This window comes from Pecten maximus, chromosome 18, assembly GCF_902652985.1.
Source record: "Pecten maximus chromosome 18, xPecMax1.1, whole genome shotgun sequence".
Taxonomy (NCBI): domain Eukaryota; kingdom Metazoa; phylum Mollusca; class Bivalvia; order Pectinida; family Pectinidae; genus Pecten; species Pecten maximus.
The window spans coordinates 19,189,927-19,203,600 of NC_047032.1; the positions used below are offsets into that span (position 1 = coordinate 19,189,927).

A 13,674-nucleotide genomic window follows, 5' to 3' on the forward strand; every position below is an offset into this window, starting at 1 on the left:
TCCTGTAAGGGGCGTAAAAACATTAAACTGTAACTGGAAAAACACCAATTTTGTAACTGGTTTGGGAAAAAAGGGGGGTTATACAAACCCCAAAACTATGGTTTTAAAAAACCAAAAAAAACAAAAAACCAATGTCAGAAAAAATGGGGCTAAAAAACAAAGGGCCAAAAAACCCAATTACTTGTTAAACAATTTTTTAATTGGGGGGAACCAAAAAAATCTAAAAAAAAAGGGGGAAAAAAAATTTGGGCTTAAAAATCACTATAAAAACCAAAAATCAGGTTCCCAAAAGGTGGGGGGAAAAAAAAATTAGGGAAAAAGGGGTACCATTAAAAAATTGGGGGGGGGGAAAAAAAAATGGGGGGGGGCCCCCCCTCCCCCTTCCTTTTTCCCCCACCCCTACGTTCCATAATGGTCGTACACATCTACGGGATACGGTCGTACCACATCTTTACTGTCATTACCTACACATCTACTGTCATACTGGTCGTACACATCTACTGTCATACTGGTCGTACACATCTACTGTCATACCTACACATCTACTGTCATACCTACACATCTACTGTCATACCTACACATCTACTGTCATACCTACACATCTACTGTCATACCTACACATCTACTGTCATACTGGTCGTACACATCTACTGTCATACCTACACATCTACTGTCATACCTACACATCTACTGTCATACTGGTCGTACACATCTACTGTCATACCTACACATCTACTGTCATACCTACACATCTACTGTCATACCTACACATCTACTGTCATACCTACACATCTACTGTCATACTGGTCGTACACATCTACTGTCATACCTACACATCTACTGTCATACCTACACATCTACTGTCATACCTACACATCTACTGTCATACTGGTCGTACACATCTACTGTCATACCCTACACATCTACTGTCATACTGGTCGTACACATCTACTGTCATACCTACACATCTACTGTCATACCTACATCTACTGTCATACCCTACACATCTACTGTCATACCCTACACATCTACTGTCATACTGGTCGTACACATCTACTGTCATACCTACACATCTACTGTCATACTGGTCGTACACATCTACTGTCATACTGGTCGTACACATCTACTGTCATACCTACACATCTACTGTCATACCTACACATCTACTGTCATACTGTCCTAAAACCCCCTCTTTATTGTTTCATTAATGGGGCCTTTTCACATCTCTGTCATACCCACCATCTACTGTCATACTGGTCCTACACATCACTGTTTTAAAATGGTTCGGGACCCACATCTACGGTCAACTTCCAATCACTGTCATCCCTACCATCTACTGTATTCCACAACCACCCTTTTTTTACTGGTCCTACACATCTACTGTCATACCTACACATCTACTTTTCCTACCTACCCCATTTAATGTCCACCACACCCCTCCCATGGCTCCCCCGCCACACTTATACCTTTCCCCCCTTTCCTAACTTTTCCCCCACCTCCCCTCACCCGTCAAAACCCACACATCTATGTCATTTCTGGGCCTAAAACATCTCCCGTCATACCCCACACATTACTGTCCCCTACTTTTCCCACACATCTACTGTCCCTACCACCCCGTTCGGTCCTACCCACTAAATTAACCTCCCCATTTTTCCAACCTCCCCCCGGTCTACAACTACTGTCATACCTACACATCTACTGTCATACTGGTCCTACACATCTACTGTCATACCTAAACATCTACTGTCATACCTACACAGCTACTGTCATAAGTACCTACACATCTACTGTCATACCCTACACATCTACTGTCATACTGGTCCTACACATCTACTGTCATACGCTACACATCTACTGTCATACTGGTCTACACATCTACTGTCAGACCTACACATCTACTGTCTACCTACACATCTACTGTCATACTGGTCTACACATCTACTGTCATAACCTACACATCTACTGTCATACTGGTCTACACATCTACTGTCATACCTACACAATCTACTGTCATACTGGTCGTACAATCTACTGTCAGACCTACACATCTACTGTCATACTGGTCCTACACATCTACTGTCATACTGGTCGTACACATCTACTGTCATACTGGTCTTACACATCCTACTGTCATAGCCTACACAGCTACTGTCATACTGGTCCTACACATCTACTGTCATACTGGTCTTAAACTTACTTAATTTCTACACATCTCTTTTCCCTACGGTCCCCAAAACATCTAAAGTCATACTTCCACAATTTCGGGCTTTCTGGTTTCCCACCCATCTTTCTGGTTTATACCTACACAACCACTGTCATACCTACACATCTACTGTCATACTGGGCCGGAAAACACTACTGTTTCCCCTTTCTGTTTAACCACATCTACTGGCAAACCTACAAATCACTGTCATACCTACCAAACTACTGGGCATACTGGTTTTTACACATCTACTGGGCAACCTACAAAATCTCTGTTTCCCCCAAAAAAAGGTTCCCCACACATCATGTATACCCACACATTATGTTAAAACCTACACCCCTTTCGGGCATCTGGGCGTTTTTTAAACCTAAAAAACTGTCATACCTACACATTACTGTCATTTTGGGTTTTACACATCTCCGGGATACCTACACATCTTTCTGTCATACCTAAAACATCTTGTCCCCCACACAATTTTCTGTCATAATAACACACCTTCTGGGCATACCAACCTCTACGGGCCCTACTGGGCGTACACATCTACTGGCCTACACAATCTCGTCATACCTACACATCTACGTCAATACTGGTCGTACACACTACGGAATACCTTTCACATCTACTGTTAAACCCACACATCTACGGGCATACTGGTCCTCCCCATCTGTTAACCCCCATTACTGGTTTTTACCCACAAATCTACTGTCAAAACCTACACATCTACTGTCCCTACCTACAATCTACTTTTCCCCTTTTGGTTCGTTACACATCACTGTCATACTGGTCCACACCCCTACTGTTATAACCCACAAATTACTGTCATACCTAACTCTAATTCATACCCACAATTACTGTCATACTGGTTTTTACCATTACTGTTTATACTTTGGGCCTACACATCTTTCGGGATACCCAAAAATCCCACTGTCATACCCACACAAACTACTGTCATACCCCACAAACTACCTAATGGTTCCCTACTGTCATACACAATCTACTGTCATACCCCTACACATTCTACTGTCATACCTACACATCTACTGTCATACCTACACATCTTACTGCTCATACCTACACATCTACTGTCTTACTGTTCCTACACATCTACTGTCATACCCCTACACATCTACTGTCATCTAATGGTCCTATACATCTACTGTCATACTGGTCGTACACAATCTACTGTCATCATACCTACACATCTCCTGTCATACCTACACATCTACTGTCATACTGGTCGTACACATCTACTGTCATACTGTCGTACACATCACTGTCATACATGGCGTGACACCTGCTACTGTCCCCTATGGCGTACACATCTACTGTCATACTGTCCTACACATCGACTGTCATACTGTCCTACACATCTACTGTCATACTGGTCGTACACATCTACTGTCATACCTACACATCTACTGTCATAACACTCCACATCTACTGTCATACTTCCGTACACATCTACTGTCATACTGGTCCTACACATCTACTGTCATACCTACACATCTACTGTCATACTAGTCATATACATCTACTGTCATACCTACACATCTACTGTCATACTGGTCCTACACATCTACTGTCATACTGGTCCTACACATCTACTGTCATACTGGTCGTACACATCTACTGTCATACTGGTCCTACACATCTACTGTCATACTGGTCCTACACATCTACTGTCATACCTACACATCTACTGTCATACCTACACATCTACTGTCATACTAGTCGTACATCTACTGTCATACCTACACATCTACTGTCATACTGGTCCTACACATCTACTGTCATACCTACACATCTACTGTCATACTGGTCGTACACATCTACTGTCATACTGGTCCTACACATCTACTGTCATACCTACACATCTACTGTCATACCTACACATCTACTGTCATACTAGTCGTACACATCTACTGTCATACCTACACATCTACTGTCATACCTACACATCTACTGTCATACCTACACATCTACTGTCATACTGGTCCTACACATCTACTGTCTACTGGGGCCTACAATCTTGTATACTGGTTCCTTTCACATCTACTGTCATGGGGCCACCCAATCTACTGTCATACGGTTTTACACATCTACGCATTAACCCCACACATCTACTGTCATAACACACACTACTGCATCCCCTTAAACATCTACTGCCCTACCTAAGGTTTTTGTATTTGGTTTTTTATTTATTCCCATGGTTTGGGTGAAATTGAACCAAATTTTGCAAAAACCCCCCCCACCCTGCAACCCACAAATTTTGCAAAAACAATCCTGCCATAGTGGTCACCTCAAAAATTCCTTTAAAAACCCTTTTCTGGGATAACCAAAAACCCAAAACCCTATGCATGAATTATTTGGCGGAACGTAATTTCATATACCCCCCTTTCTGTTCCAAAAGGAAATACCTTAACCGATAATTTCCCAAAAACCTTAGAAAACTTCTTGTCTCCCAAATTAAAGGCCAGGCTAACAAAAAACCGTTATAAAACTGGGTTACCCCCAACAGTCCATTTCCCCCTTTTTTATAACCCCCACTAGTACTTTAAATTTTGAATAATTATTAAAACATATGTTAAAATAAATTTTCTGGTTAAATTATTTCCCAAATTTTGTTGGGTTTTTTTGTTTTTTTTTCTTCCCCCAAAATTATCCCCCTCAAAAGCCCAATAAACCCTGTAAAAATTGGGGAAATGAACCTAAAATTTTGATGGCAAATTAGTTACCTTTCCAATTGGGTTAAACCAATTTCCATTTAAAATCTATGGCCCAAGGGCCTACCCACTAATTACCCCTTTTTTTTTCCTTACATTAGGAAAAACCCCAAAATTTAACCACAATTAATTTTAAAATGGGTTTAAATTTTTATATACAAACATTAAAATTGCCTAATACCCAAATTTTTCCATTAAATTTAAATACTTGAAAAATCTTTTGTTTAAAACGGGTAATTAAAGTTAAAATTTTAACCAACAACATTCCGGCCCTAATCATTAAGTATTTTAAAACCATGTTATTTACCTCCTGGGGCGTAGTTAAAATTTTTTTTAAAACCAATTAAAAACCCAAATTTTCTGGTGGTAACCAAAAACCTTTTTCCTCAAGTAATTGGGGATTTACAATACTTTTATAAAAATTTTTGTTTACCAATTTAAAACCCTCCCACATCACGGTCCCTCGCGTAATTTGTGTTTACCCTAACCATGCCATCCCCATGCAATGGGAACTTATTTTTACACTTAAAAATGCCAACCCCCCCACACTTCATAGGCACCAATTTTTTTTACCTAACCATGGCCCCCCCTCCACAATTCTGGCCACCTAAATTTGTTTACCCCAACCATGCAAAAATCACACTACCCGGGCCATATTTTACCCTTACCAATGGCCAACACAGCTTAAAAGGCATAAGGGTTCCCTACCATTTCCAACCTCACACTACTTTTCCCAACCTTTTAAATTTTGTTACCCCAACCAATGCCAAAATTTTACACCCTGGACGTTAAAATTTTTTTACCCTTTCCCCGCAACCCCACACACATGGCTACCCCAATTTTGTTTTCCCCAAAAAACCCATCACGCAACCCCCACATTATTTTTTTTCCCAATTTTAAAAACCCCACACCTATGTTTATCCGCTAATTTTTTCCCCCCCCCCCCCCCCCCCCCCCCCCCAAAACCCCCCCCCCCCCCCCCCCCCCCCCCCCCCCCCCCCCCCACCCCCCCCCCCCCCCCCCCCCCCCCCCCCCCCCCCCCCCCCCCCTCCCTCCCACAACCCTCTCGTTTTTTTTTTTGTTTACCCTAAACCTGCCACTTCCGTACACATTTTTATTTTTTTACAAAACCCTCCCACAATCACGTCAAGGGCGTAATTTTGTTTCCCACCCTAAACCCTCCCCCCATCCCGCTAATGGGCCCTAATTTGTTACCCAACCATCCAAAAAATCCATACTGGGCGGAATTTGTTACCCCAACCATGCCAAAATCACTTTTGCTTAACACTATGGGTTTTAACCCCCCCCTAACCATGCAACCCCCACACATCAGGGGAAGGGTTTACCCTAAACCCTCCACATCCTTCTGGGTAAAAATCACGTTATATTTTTTTTTGGGCTTACCCTAAACCCTACCACAATTACCTTTTTGGTTTCCCCCACTATTATAAGGGTTACCCTAAAATGGCCACAACACATCTTCTTCAACCACCAAATTTTTTAATTGGTTCCCCAACCATTTTCCCCACACATCTTCTGGCATATAACCCCTTTGTTACCCTAAAACCAATGGCCCCCCATCAGTTCATGGCCACACCCCTTATAATTTGTCTACCCTAAACCTTTTCCCAAAATCACACTTGTTTTCCCCCGTATATGGTTTTCCCCAACCATGCCAAAAATCCACTATGCTTCTGGCCCCCCTCTATTTTTTTCCCAAACCCAATGGCCACACACTCTTCTTCCCTCACGTATATTTGGGTTTCTTTGTCCCCCAACCTGGCCACATTAAAAACCCCCCACAACTTTTCATCCCCTTAATGTTTGGGTTTTCCCTAAACCCCCACAATCACGCTACTGGAACGTTAATTTTGTTTTTACCCTGTTAAAATTGACACATCCAACTTCAATTGGGGGACCTTAAAAAAAGGGGACCCTAAACCCTCCCACACATCTTCTGGCAACTGGTTAAATTTGTTTACCCAACCATGCCCCTAAAGGTGTTTCATGGCAAGGCGAAATTTCTTTATTTCCCAACCAAAGCCCACACACTAATGCTTTGGCCCCGAGTTATAGGTTGTTAAAACTAACCCTCCACACACTACTTCATCCAACCTTATGTTTTACCCCAACCATGCCCCACATCTATGCTTTTCAATTATTGGGTTTTCCCAACATCCAAAATTTTACACACTTCAAGGTTATAAAATTTGTTTACCCCAACCAGCCCCCCAAAATCACGCTTCCCCCTCAACGTATTATGGTTTTTTTTTAACCTAAACATGCAAAATCCCCCCAAACTTCATCCCCCCCCTATTTTATAGTTCCCCCCAACTTTTAAAAACCCCCCCTTTTTTCCCTTGGCCACATCAACTTCATCCAACTTATTGTTTACCCAAAAACCATATCCCCCATCAAAGGGCCCCCACACATAGTTTGTTTACCCTAACCATGCCACATCACTATGCTTCATGGCAGCGTATAGTTTGTTTACCCTAACCATGCCACATCACTATGCTTACATGGCAGCGTATAGTTTGTTTACCCTAACCATGCCACATCATTATGCTTCATGGCAGCGTATAGTTTGTTTGTACCCTAACCATGCTGAAATTTGGCCCCAAATCGGCCCCAAAAAAGTCCTGTCCAGTATTCAGAAATCGTTTCTGAGATCTTTATATGTATTCCCCTAATCTATGATAACAAAGTATGTTCCAGTCATTGTATCTAAGGAAGTACCAACATATCAGTTTTTGCTCTGCTTGGAGACTCCTGCCCTGATCCAATCCGGATCCCTTTAAAACTGGAAAACTGGCGAGGCTTTTTCTGAGGGATTTTTGGGGCCGGTAATTGGCCCCATTCCCAATTGAAAGTATAAGCTCACCTTGAGCTTATATTTAATCCATACCGTCACGTGACGTCCAGCGACCGTCAGTCTGTCAACAATTTACTTTTTCTTCAGAACAACTAATTGGAATTAAACAAAATTTGACTGGTTGCATCATTATAGGGTGGGGATTCAAAACTGTACAAATGGTTGGGCTGTGTGGTAAATTTGAAACGTTGAGATCCTGACCACATAATTATATAACCTTATACAGCATTGCTGAGCATAATATAAAGAGATGTAAACATATATAGGCCCAGGGGTCTTTCTCCATGCCAAGGGACTCAGTTTCTTTAAACACAATCATGTAAAACGATCCCTGGGGTCTTTCCACACCCCTAGGGAGTCTGGACTTCGCTTCTGGGTTTATCTTTGAAGCAGTTGAGATCCCTTCCCCATAGCCACATATAGCATTGTTTGACATCAACAAATTAAATACAGCTATTAACAATTTGAACATGAACATATTTTGACGTTTGGTAAAATCCAACCAGGTGAGCGATACAGGCCCTCTGGGCCTATTGTTTCATATTAAAGCCAAATTCCTAAGATTTGCAGTTTACTCCTGAAAAAAATCTTTCCCAATTCACCCAAAGGTGGGGTCTCAAAATGGCCTTTGGGGAAAATACTACAATATCAATTCTTCATTTTTTTTGGAGAAAAATATAATAACATGTTAGATATAATATATGCAAAGCAAAAAGTTACAATTTTGAATACTTTAGATACAGAAGGTAAAAATGTGATGGATTTTGAGTAAGAACATGCTCTTTTTATATTAAGCGAAATTTTCTAAAGGTTGAAAATACAACTTTTCTTACTTATAATTATGTGCTAAATATATAGTTGTCCAAACAGTATAAAATTAATCACCCTAAAATAGTGATGAGGAGTTTTGTGCAAAAGTAATCAAGATTGATTGACAATATCGCTGTGATTTTTAAAGGAAAAACAAGCATGGGGAAATATGTTTTACTTTGAAATATTGTAAAGTGAACTTTAAATAAAATGTTTAGACTTGGTTTCGTTAGTACACAGGGACTGACACCTAAACTAATAACCAACTAAAGTGATATTTTCACTTTCAAAATGGCCACCATGTTTAACCACATGTACAAGTATAATATGTTCTTACAACTGCGCATGTTGAATCAATTATCTGACAAGAACGCTACATGATAGATTTATGTTGGTTTACACATTAAACCACCTAATCTGGAATCAAATATGGCTTCCTCGTCCTAGAATAATCTGATTGGCCATGTCGGTGTTGGTCTACATCGTAGTTCTAATTGTCCAAGTCGACCATATACACAATTCCTGGAAGATGACAGTTTGTAGCGAAATCTACATTACTTGAGGATTTTCTTTAAACCTTTTACTTTTGATTGCAACTTGGCTTACTGGTTCCCAAATGTGTCCTAAATCCTAAATATTATATGATACTGGCTGCATTGGCACATACATACCCCAATGGTTCGCTGTCCATTTGGTTCTTTATGGGCAAACTGTCATGCTCGATCCAAACATTGTATTTTACACTCCTCATATGCCTCGAGTGGCTCTGACATTGTACAATGTCCCTGAAAGCCAAGAGATCAGGATCTCATGGTCACCATCATCACTGAGGTACTCACTGATGTAGCCATGCCAGTTGCCAGTGATATTTGGTATGTGCCACAGGAGATTGTCTGAAGGTATTCCATGTCTAACTTTGGATAGTCACAATTATCCACAGTTGCATCTAGTTTGACAAATAGTGACTTTGCCCTTCTGGTAAGACCTGACTCATCTTTCACACGCTGAACTAATATAAGGTGTAGTGAACACTAAGGCACTTTCATTTGGTCAGCCAGTGTCCTATATATCCTTTGCTTCTCGTTCTGGTGTTCTAACATATATGGGTCCTCGTATTCCGTTCAGACAGACTGTTACTATTCTAACAAGGCTATGGCATCAATGAAACAGTTGGAGGCAAGTTGTGTTTTGAAAAACAGACATTGCTTAAAGCTTCTGTGATATGACTCCACAACCCATCTGGATTTAGTTATGGATCTATCAATGTTAGCTTGCAGGTCGTCATGTTGAGTCCGCCAGGTTTTAGATAAGATGGAATCATTTTTGTCAAACCATGTGATTCCAAATTCGGCAAAACATTCCTAAACCCTCAATCAACACCGACATTGTCATCTTTCTCAAGCCAGGGGAGATATAGCCATGATGGCTTTTGTAAACTTTCGCATCATTATTGCTTCCAGGAAAAGGTCCTACTCTATCCAGAATGTAACCATTAGGCAGGGCTAGCAATGCTCATGAACTTCAAATAGTTCCGCTTCTTCAGATGGCCACAGTAGGAGTTTCTCTGGAGCTTGTGATCACAACTCAGGAATAAAGATATATTTACCCTCAAGTATGACAGTCGCTAGCTTGCCAAAAAGTGCTTCGGATAACACTGTGTTGTGCTCAAGAATGTTTCTCTTGAAAGATTTCACTTCCATGGAAAAATGGAACAATAGTTATGTATATCTAGATCTAATGCTTTGCTTTTACTATGGAATGAAATATTTTCAATCTACTGGAAATTGATATGTTAAAAAGAGTTGAACACTGTTTTCAGGATATGTTTGTTTTCACTTTTACCCAAAACAACAGCAGTGCATCCTCGTTGTCTGGAGTGTAGATACCAGTGTCAATACAGGGGACGAACAATGTGGAAGAATTTCTTGAAACTGTGTTCTTGTCCAGCCTGTCCAGGCTTTACAATCTGCATCATCCAGAGAGGAGAAATGCGAAAGAACAACCTCTACTAATATCTCTAAAAGATCATTGTTCAGAATTCCCAAATTTTGTTCTGGAAATTTGTTTCCTGGTTTGACCTGGACAATTAAAGATGTTTGGTTATAAGGAGACCAGATCTGACAACAGTATTCTTACTGACTGCTGACAAGACTTGCCTATAAAGACCTTGTAACATATTTGTGTTAAACTTAAACATTCACATAGATTTGGAAACAGGATGTCTAATATGAGTTACTAATTGAACAGGCAATTCTCTTTCTGTAATTACCTTAACATCATCAGATTGTGGGCTATGTAAATTGTAGTCCGTGGTCCATCAGTAAACAATACTTGTTATCACTATTTTTCTAAACTTCACATGTAGGTTCTCCTTGGTCCCCAGCTAGTCGTGTTTGTTACAGATGAGTCTTCATTTTCCTGATTCAATGACTACTAGCTTTGTGTGGCTTCTGATAGAAATTTTGTCTGATTAAAGTATGAATTTCTTTGTTTTACTTTATTTCAGTCTGTAACTTTGTGGTACATGAACGCTGTCTGAAGACAGTTGTCTCCCCTTGCTCCAGCATTGCCACCAATCTGATCAAGGTATGTATATTTATGAAGCATAACTTATTCCTATTAAGAAGAAATATGTACTAAACAGCTTTGTGTTCATTATGTAAATGTTTTTGGATAAAGTTTAGAATCATATGAATTTTACAGGTATAGATGTAGATGAAAAACATTTGCAGAGCTTGTTTAATGGGTTATTACTACTCAACATTTTCTCTTTTCATTTTAATTTAGAGATTTATCAATAGCTCTGATTAACGATTTATAGTGTGTGTGTGTGTGTTATATACAGTAATTCTAATCTACTGTTAAGAATTTTGACCTCTGACCTACAACAAAGAAAGCGTTTGCCAATTATTGGGATTTTAATATGCCTAATTGTCTCATTGATTTTTAATGCCAAATGATTATTTGTTACCAATTGATCAAGTATTGATTATAATAGACTACAATAATATGCTGTTATTATTGTTTGGTATAGATTTGATACATTGCTGTCGATGTGTCCCTAGCTTATCATTACAGTATTATTCTGAGTGTTTCAGTGTCAACTGAGTATAACATATTTCATACATTCCAGAACCCTGTTGCCCACTGCTGGACAGAGCCGAGTCACTTCAAACGCAAGTTCTGCAATGTATGTCGCAAGCGCCTAGAAGACAGCCTCGCCATTAGATGTGAATGTGAGTGTGGTGTTCTGTTGGTGACCATGATGTCTTTCTCCACTCACATTTATTTTATATAATACAGTGATGGTCTGCCTCACCCTGACTTTATATAATACAGTGATGGTCTGCCCCACCTTGACTTTATATAATACAGTGATGGTCTGCCCCACCCTGACTTTATATAATACAGTGATGGTCTGCCCCACCCTGACTTTATATAATACAGTGATGGTCTGCCCAACCCTGACTTTATATATAATACTGTGATGGTCTGCCTCACCCTGACTTTATATAATACTGTGATGGTCTGCCTCACCCTGACTTTATATAATACAGTGATGGTGTGCCCCACCCTGACTTTATATAATACAGTGGTGGTCTGCCCCACCCTGACTTTATATAATACAGTGATGGTCTGCCCCACCCTGACTTTATATAATACAGTGATGGTCTGCCCCACCCTGACTTTATATAATACTGTGATGGTCTGCCCCACCCTGACTTTATATAATACTGTGATGGTCTGCCTCACCCTGACTTTATATAATACAGTGATGGTCTGCCTCACCCTGACTTTATATAATACTGTGATGGTCTGCCTCACCCTGACTTTATATAATACAGTGATGGTCTGCCTCACCCTGACTTTATATAATACAGTGATGGTCTGCCTCACCCTGACTTTATATAATACTGTGATGGTCTGCCCCACCCTGACTTTATATAATACAGTGATGGTCTGCCCCACCCTGACTTTATATAATACTGTGATGGTCTGCCCCACCCTGACTTTATATAATACTGTGATGGTCTGCCCCACCCTGACTTTATATAATACAGTGATGGTCTGCCCCACCCTGACTTTATATAATACAGTGGTGGTCTGCCCCACCCTGACTTTATATAATACAGTGATGGTCTGCCCCACCCTGACTTTATATAATACAGTGATGGTCTGCCCCACCCTGACTTTATATAATACTGTGATGGTCTGCCCCACCCTGACTTTATATAATACAGTGATGGTCTGCCCCACCTTGACTTTATATAATACTTTGATGGTCTGCCCCACCCTGACTTTATATAATACAGTGATGGTCTGCCCCACCTTGACTTTATATAATACAGTGATGGTTTGCCCCACCCTGACTTTATATAATACTGTGATGGTCTGCCCCACCCTGACTTTATATAATACTGTGATGGTCTGCCCCACCCTGACTTTATATAATACAGTGATGGTCTGCCCCACCCTGACTTTATATAATACTGTGATGGTCTGCCCCACCCTGACTTTATATAATACTGTGATGGTCTGCCCCACCCTGACTTTATATAATACTGTGATGGTCTGCCCCACCTTGACTTTAAATAATACAGTGATGGTCTACCCCACCCTGACTTTATATAATACTGTGATGGTCTGCCCCACCCTGACTTTATATAATACTGTGATGGTCTGCTCCACCCTGACTTTATATAATACAGTGATGGTTTACCCCACCCTGACTTTATATAATACTGTGATGGTCTGCCCCACCCTGACTTTACATAATACAGTGATGGTCTGCCCCACCCTGACTTTATATAATACTGTGATGGTCTGCCCCACCCTGACTTTATATAATACAGTGATGGTCTGCCCCACCCTGACTTTATATAATACAGTGATGGTCTGCCCCACCCTGACTTTATATAATACAGTGATGGTCTGCCCCACCCTGACTTTATATAATACAGTGATGGTTTACCCCACCCTGACTTTATATAATACTGTGATGTCTGCTGCACCTTGACTTTATATAATACAGTGATGGTCTGCCCCACCCTGACTTTATATAT

At 40.5% G+C, this 13,674-nt stretch overlaps 1 protein-coding gene across 4 annotated transcripts in view; it reads left to right on the forward strand.

The window, feature by feature from the left end:
* Positions 1-13,674, forward strand: part of LOC117316071 (diacylglycerol kinase theta-like) — a 69,573-nt gene that overhangs the window by 3,034 nt on the left and 52,865 nt on the right. For all 4 annotated transcript variants that reach the window (XR_004529815.1, XM_033870554.1, XM_033870556.1 and 1 more), the window contains exons 2-3: positions 11,118-11,197; positions 11,745-11,847. Coding sequence is in view for 3 of the 4 variants with exons in the window: in XM_033870554.1 (XP_033726445.1) it covers positions 11,118-11,197; positions 11,745-11,847 (183 nt within the window). In the remaining variant the exon portion in view is untranslated. The remainder of the gene's footprint in view (positions 1-11,117; positions 11,198-11,744; positions 11,848-13,674) is intronic.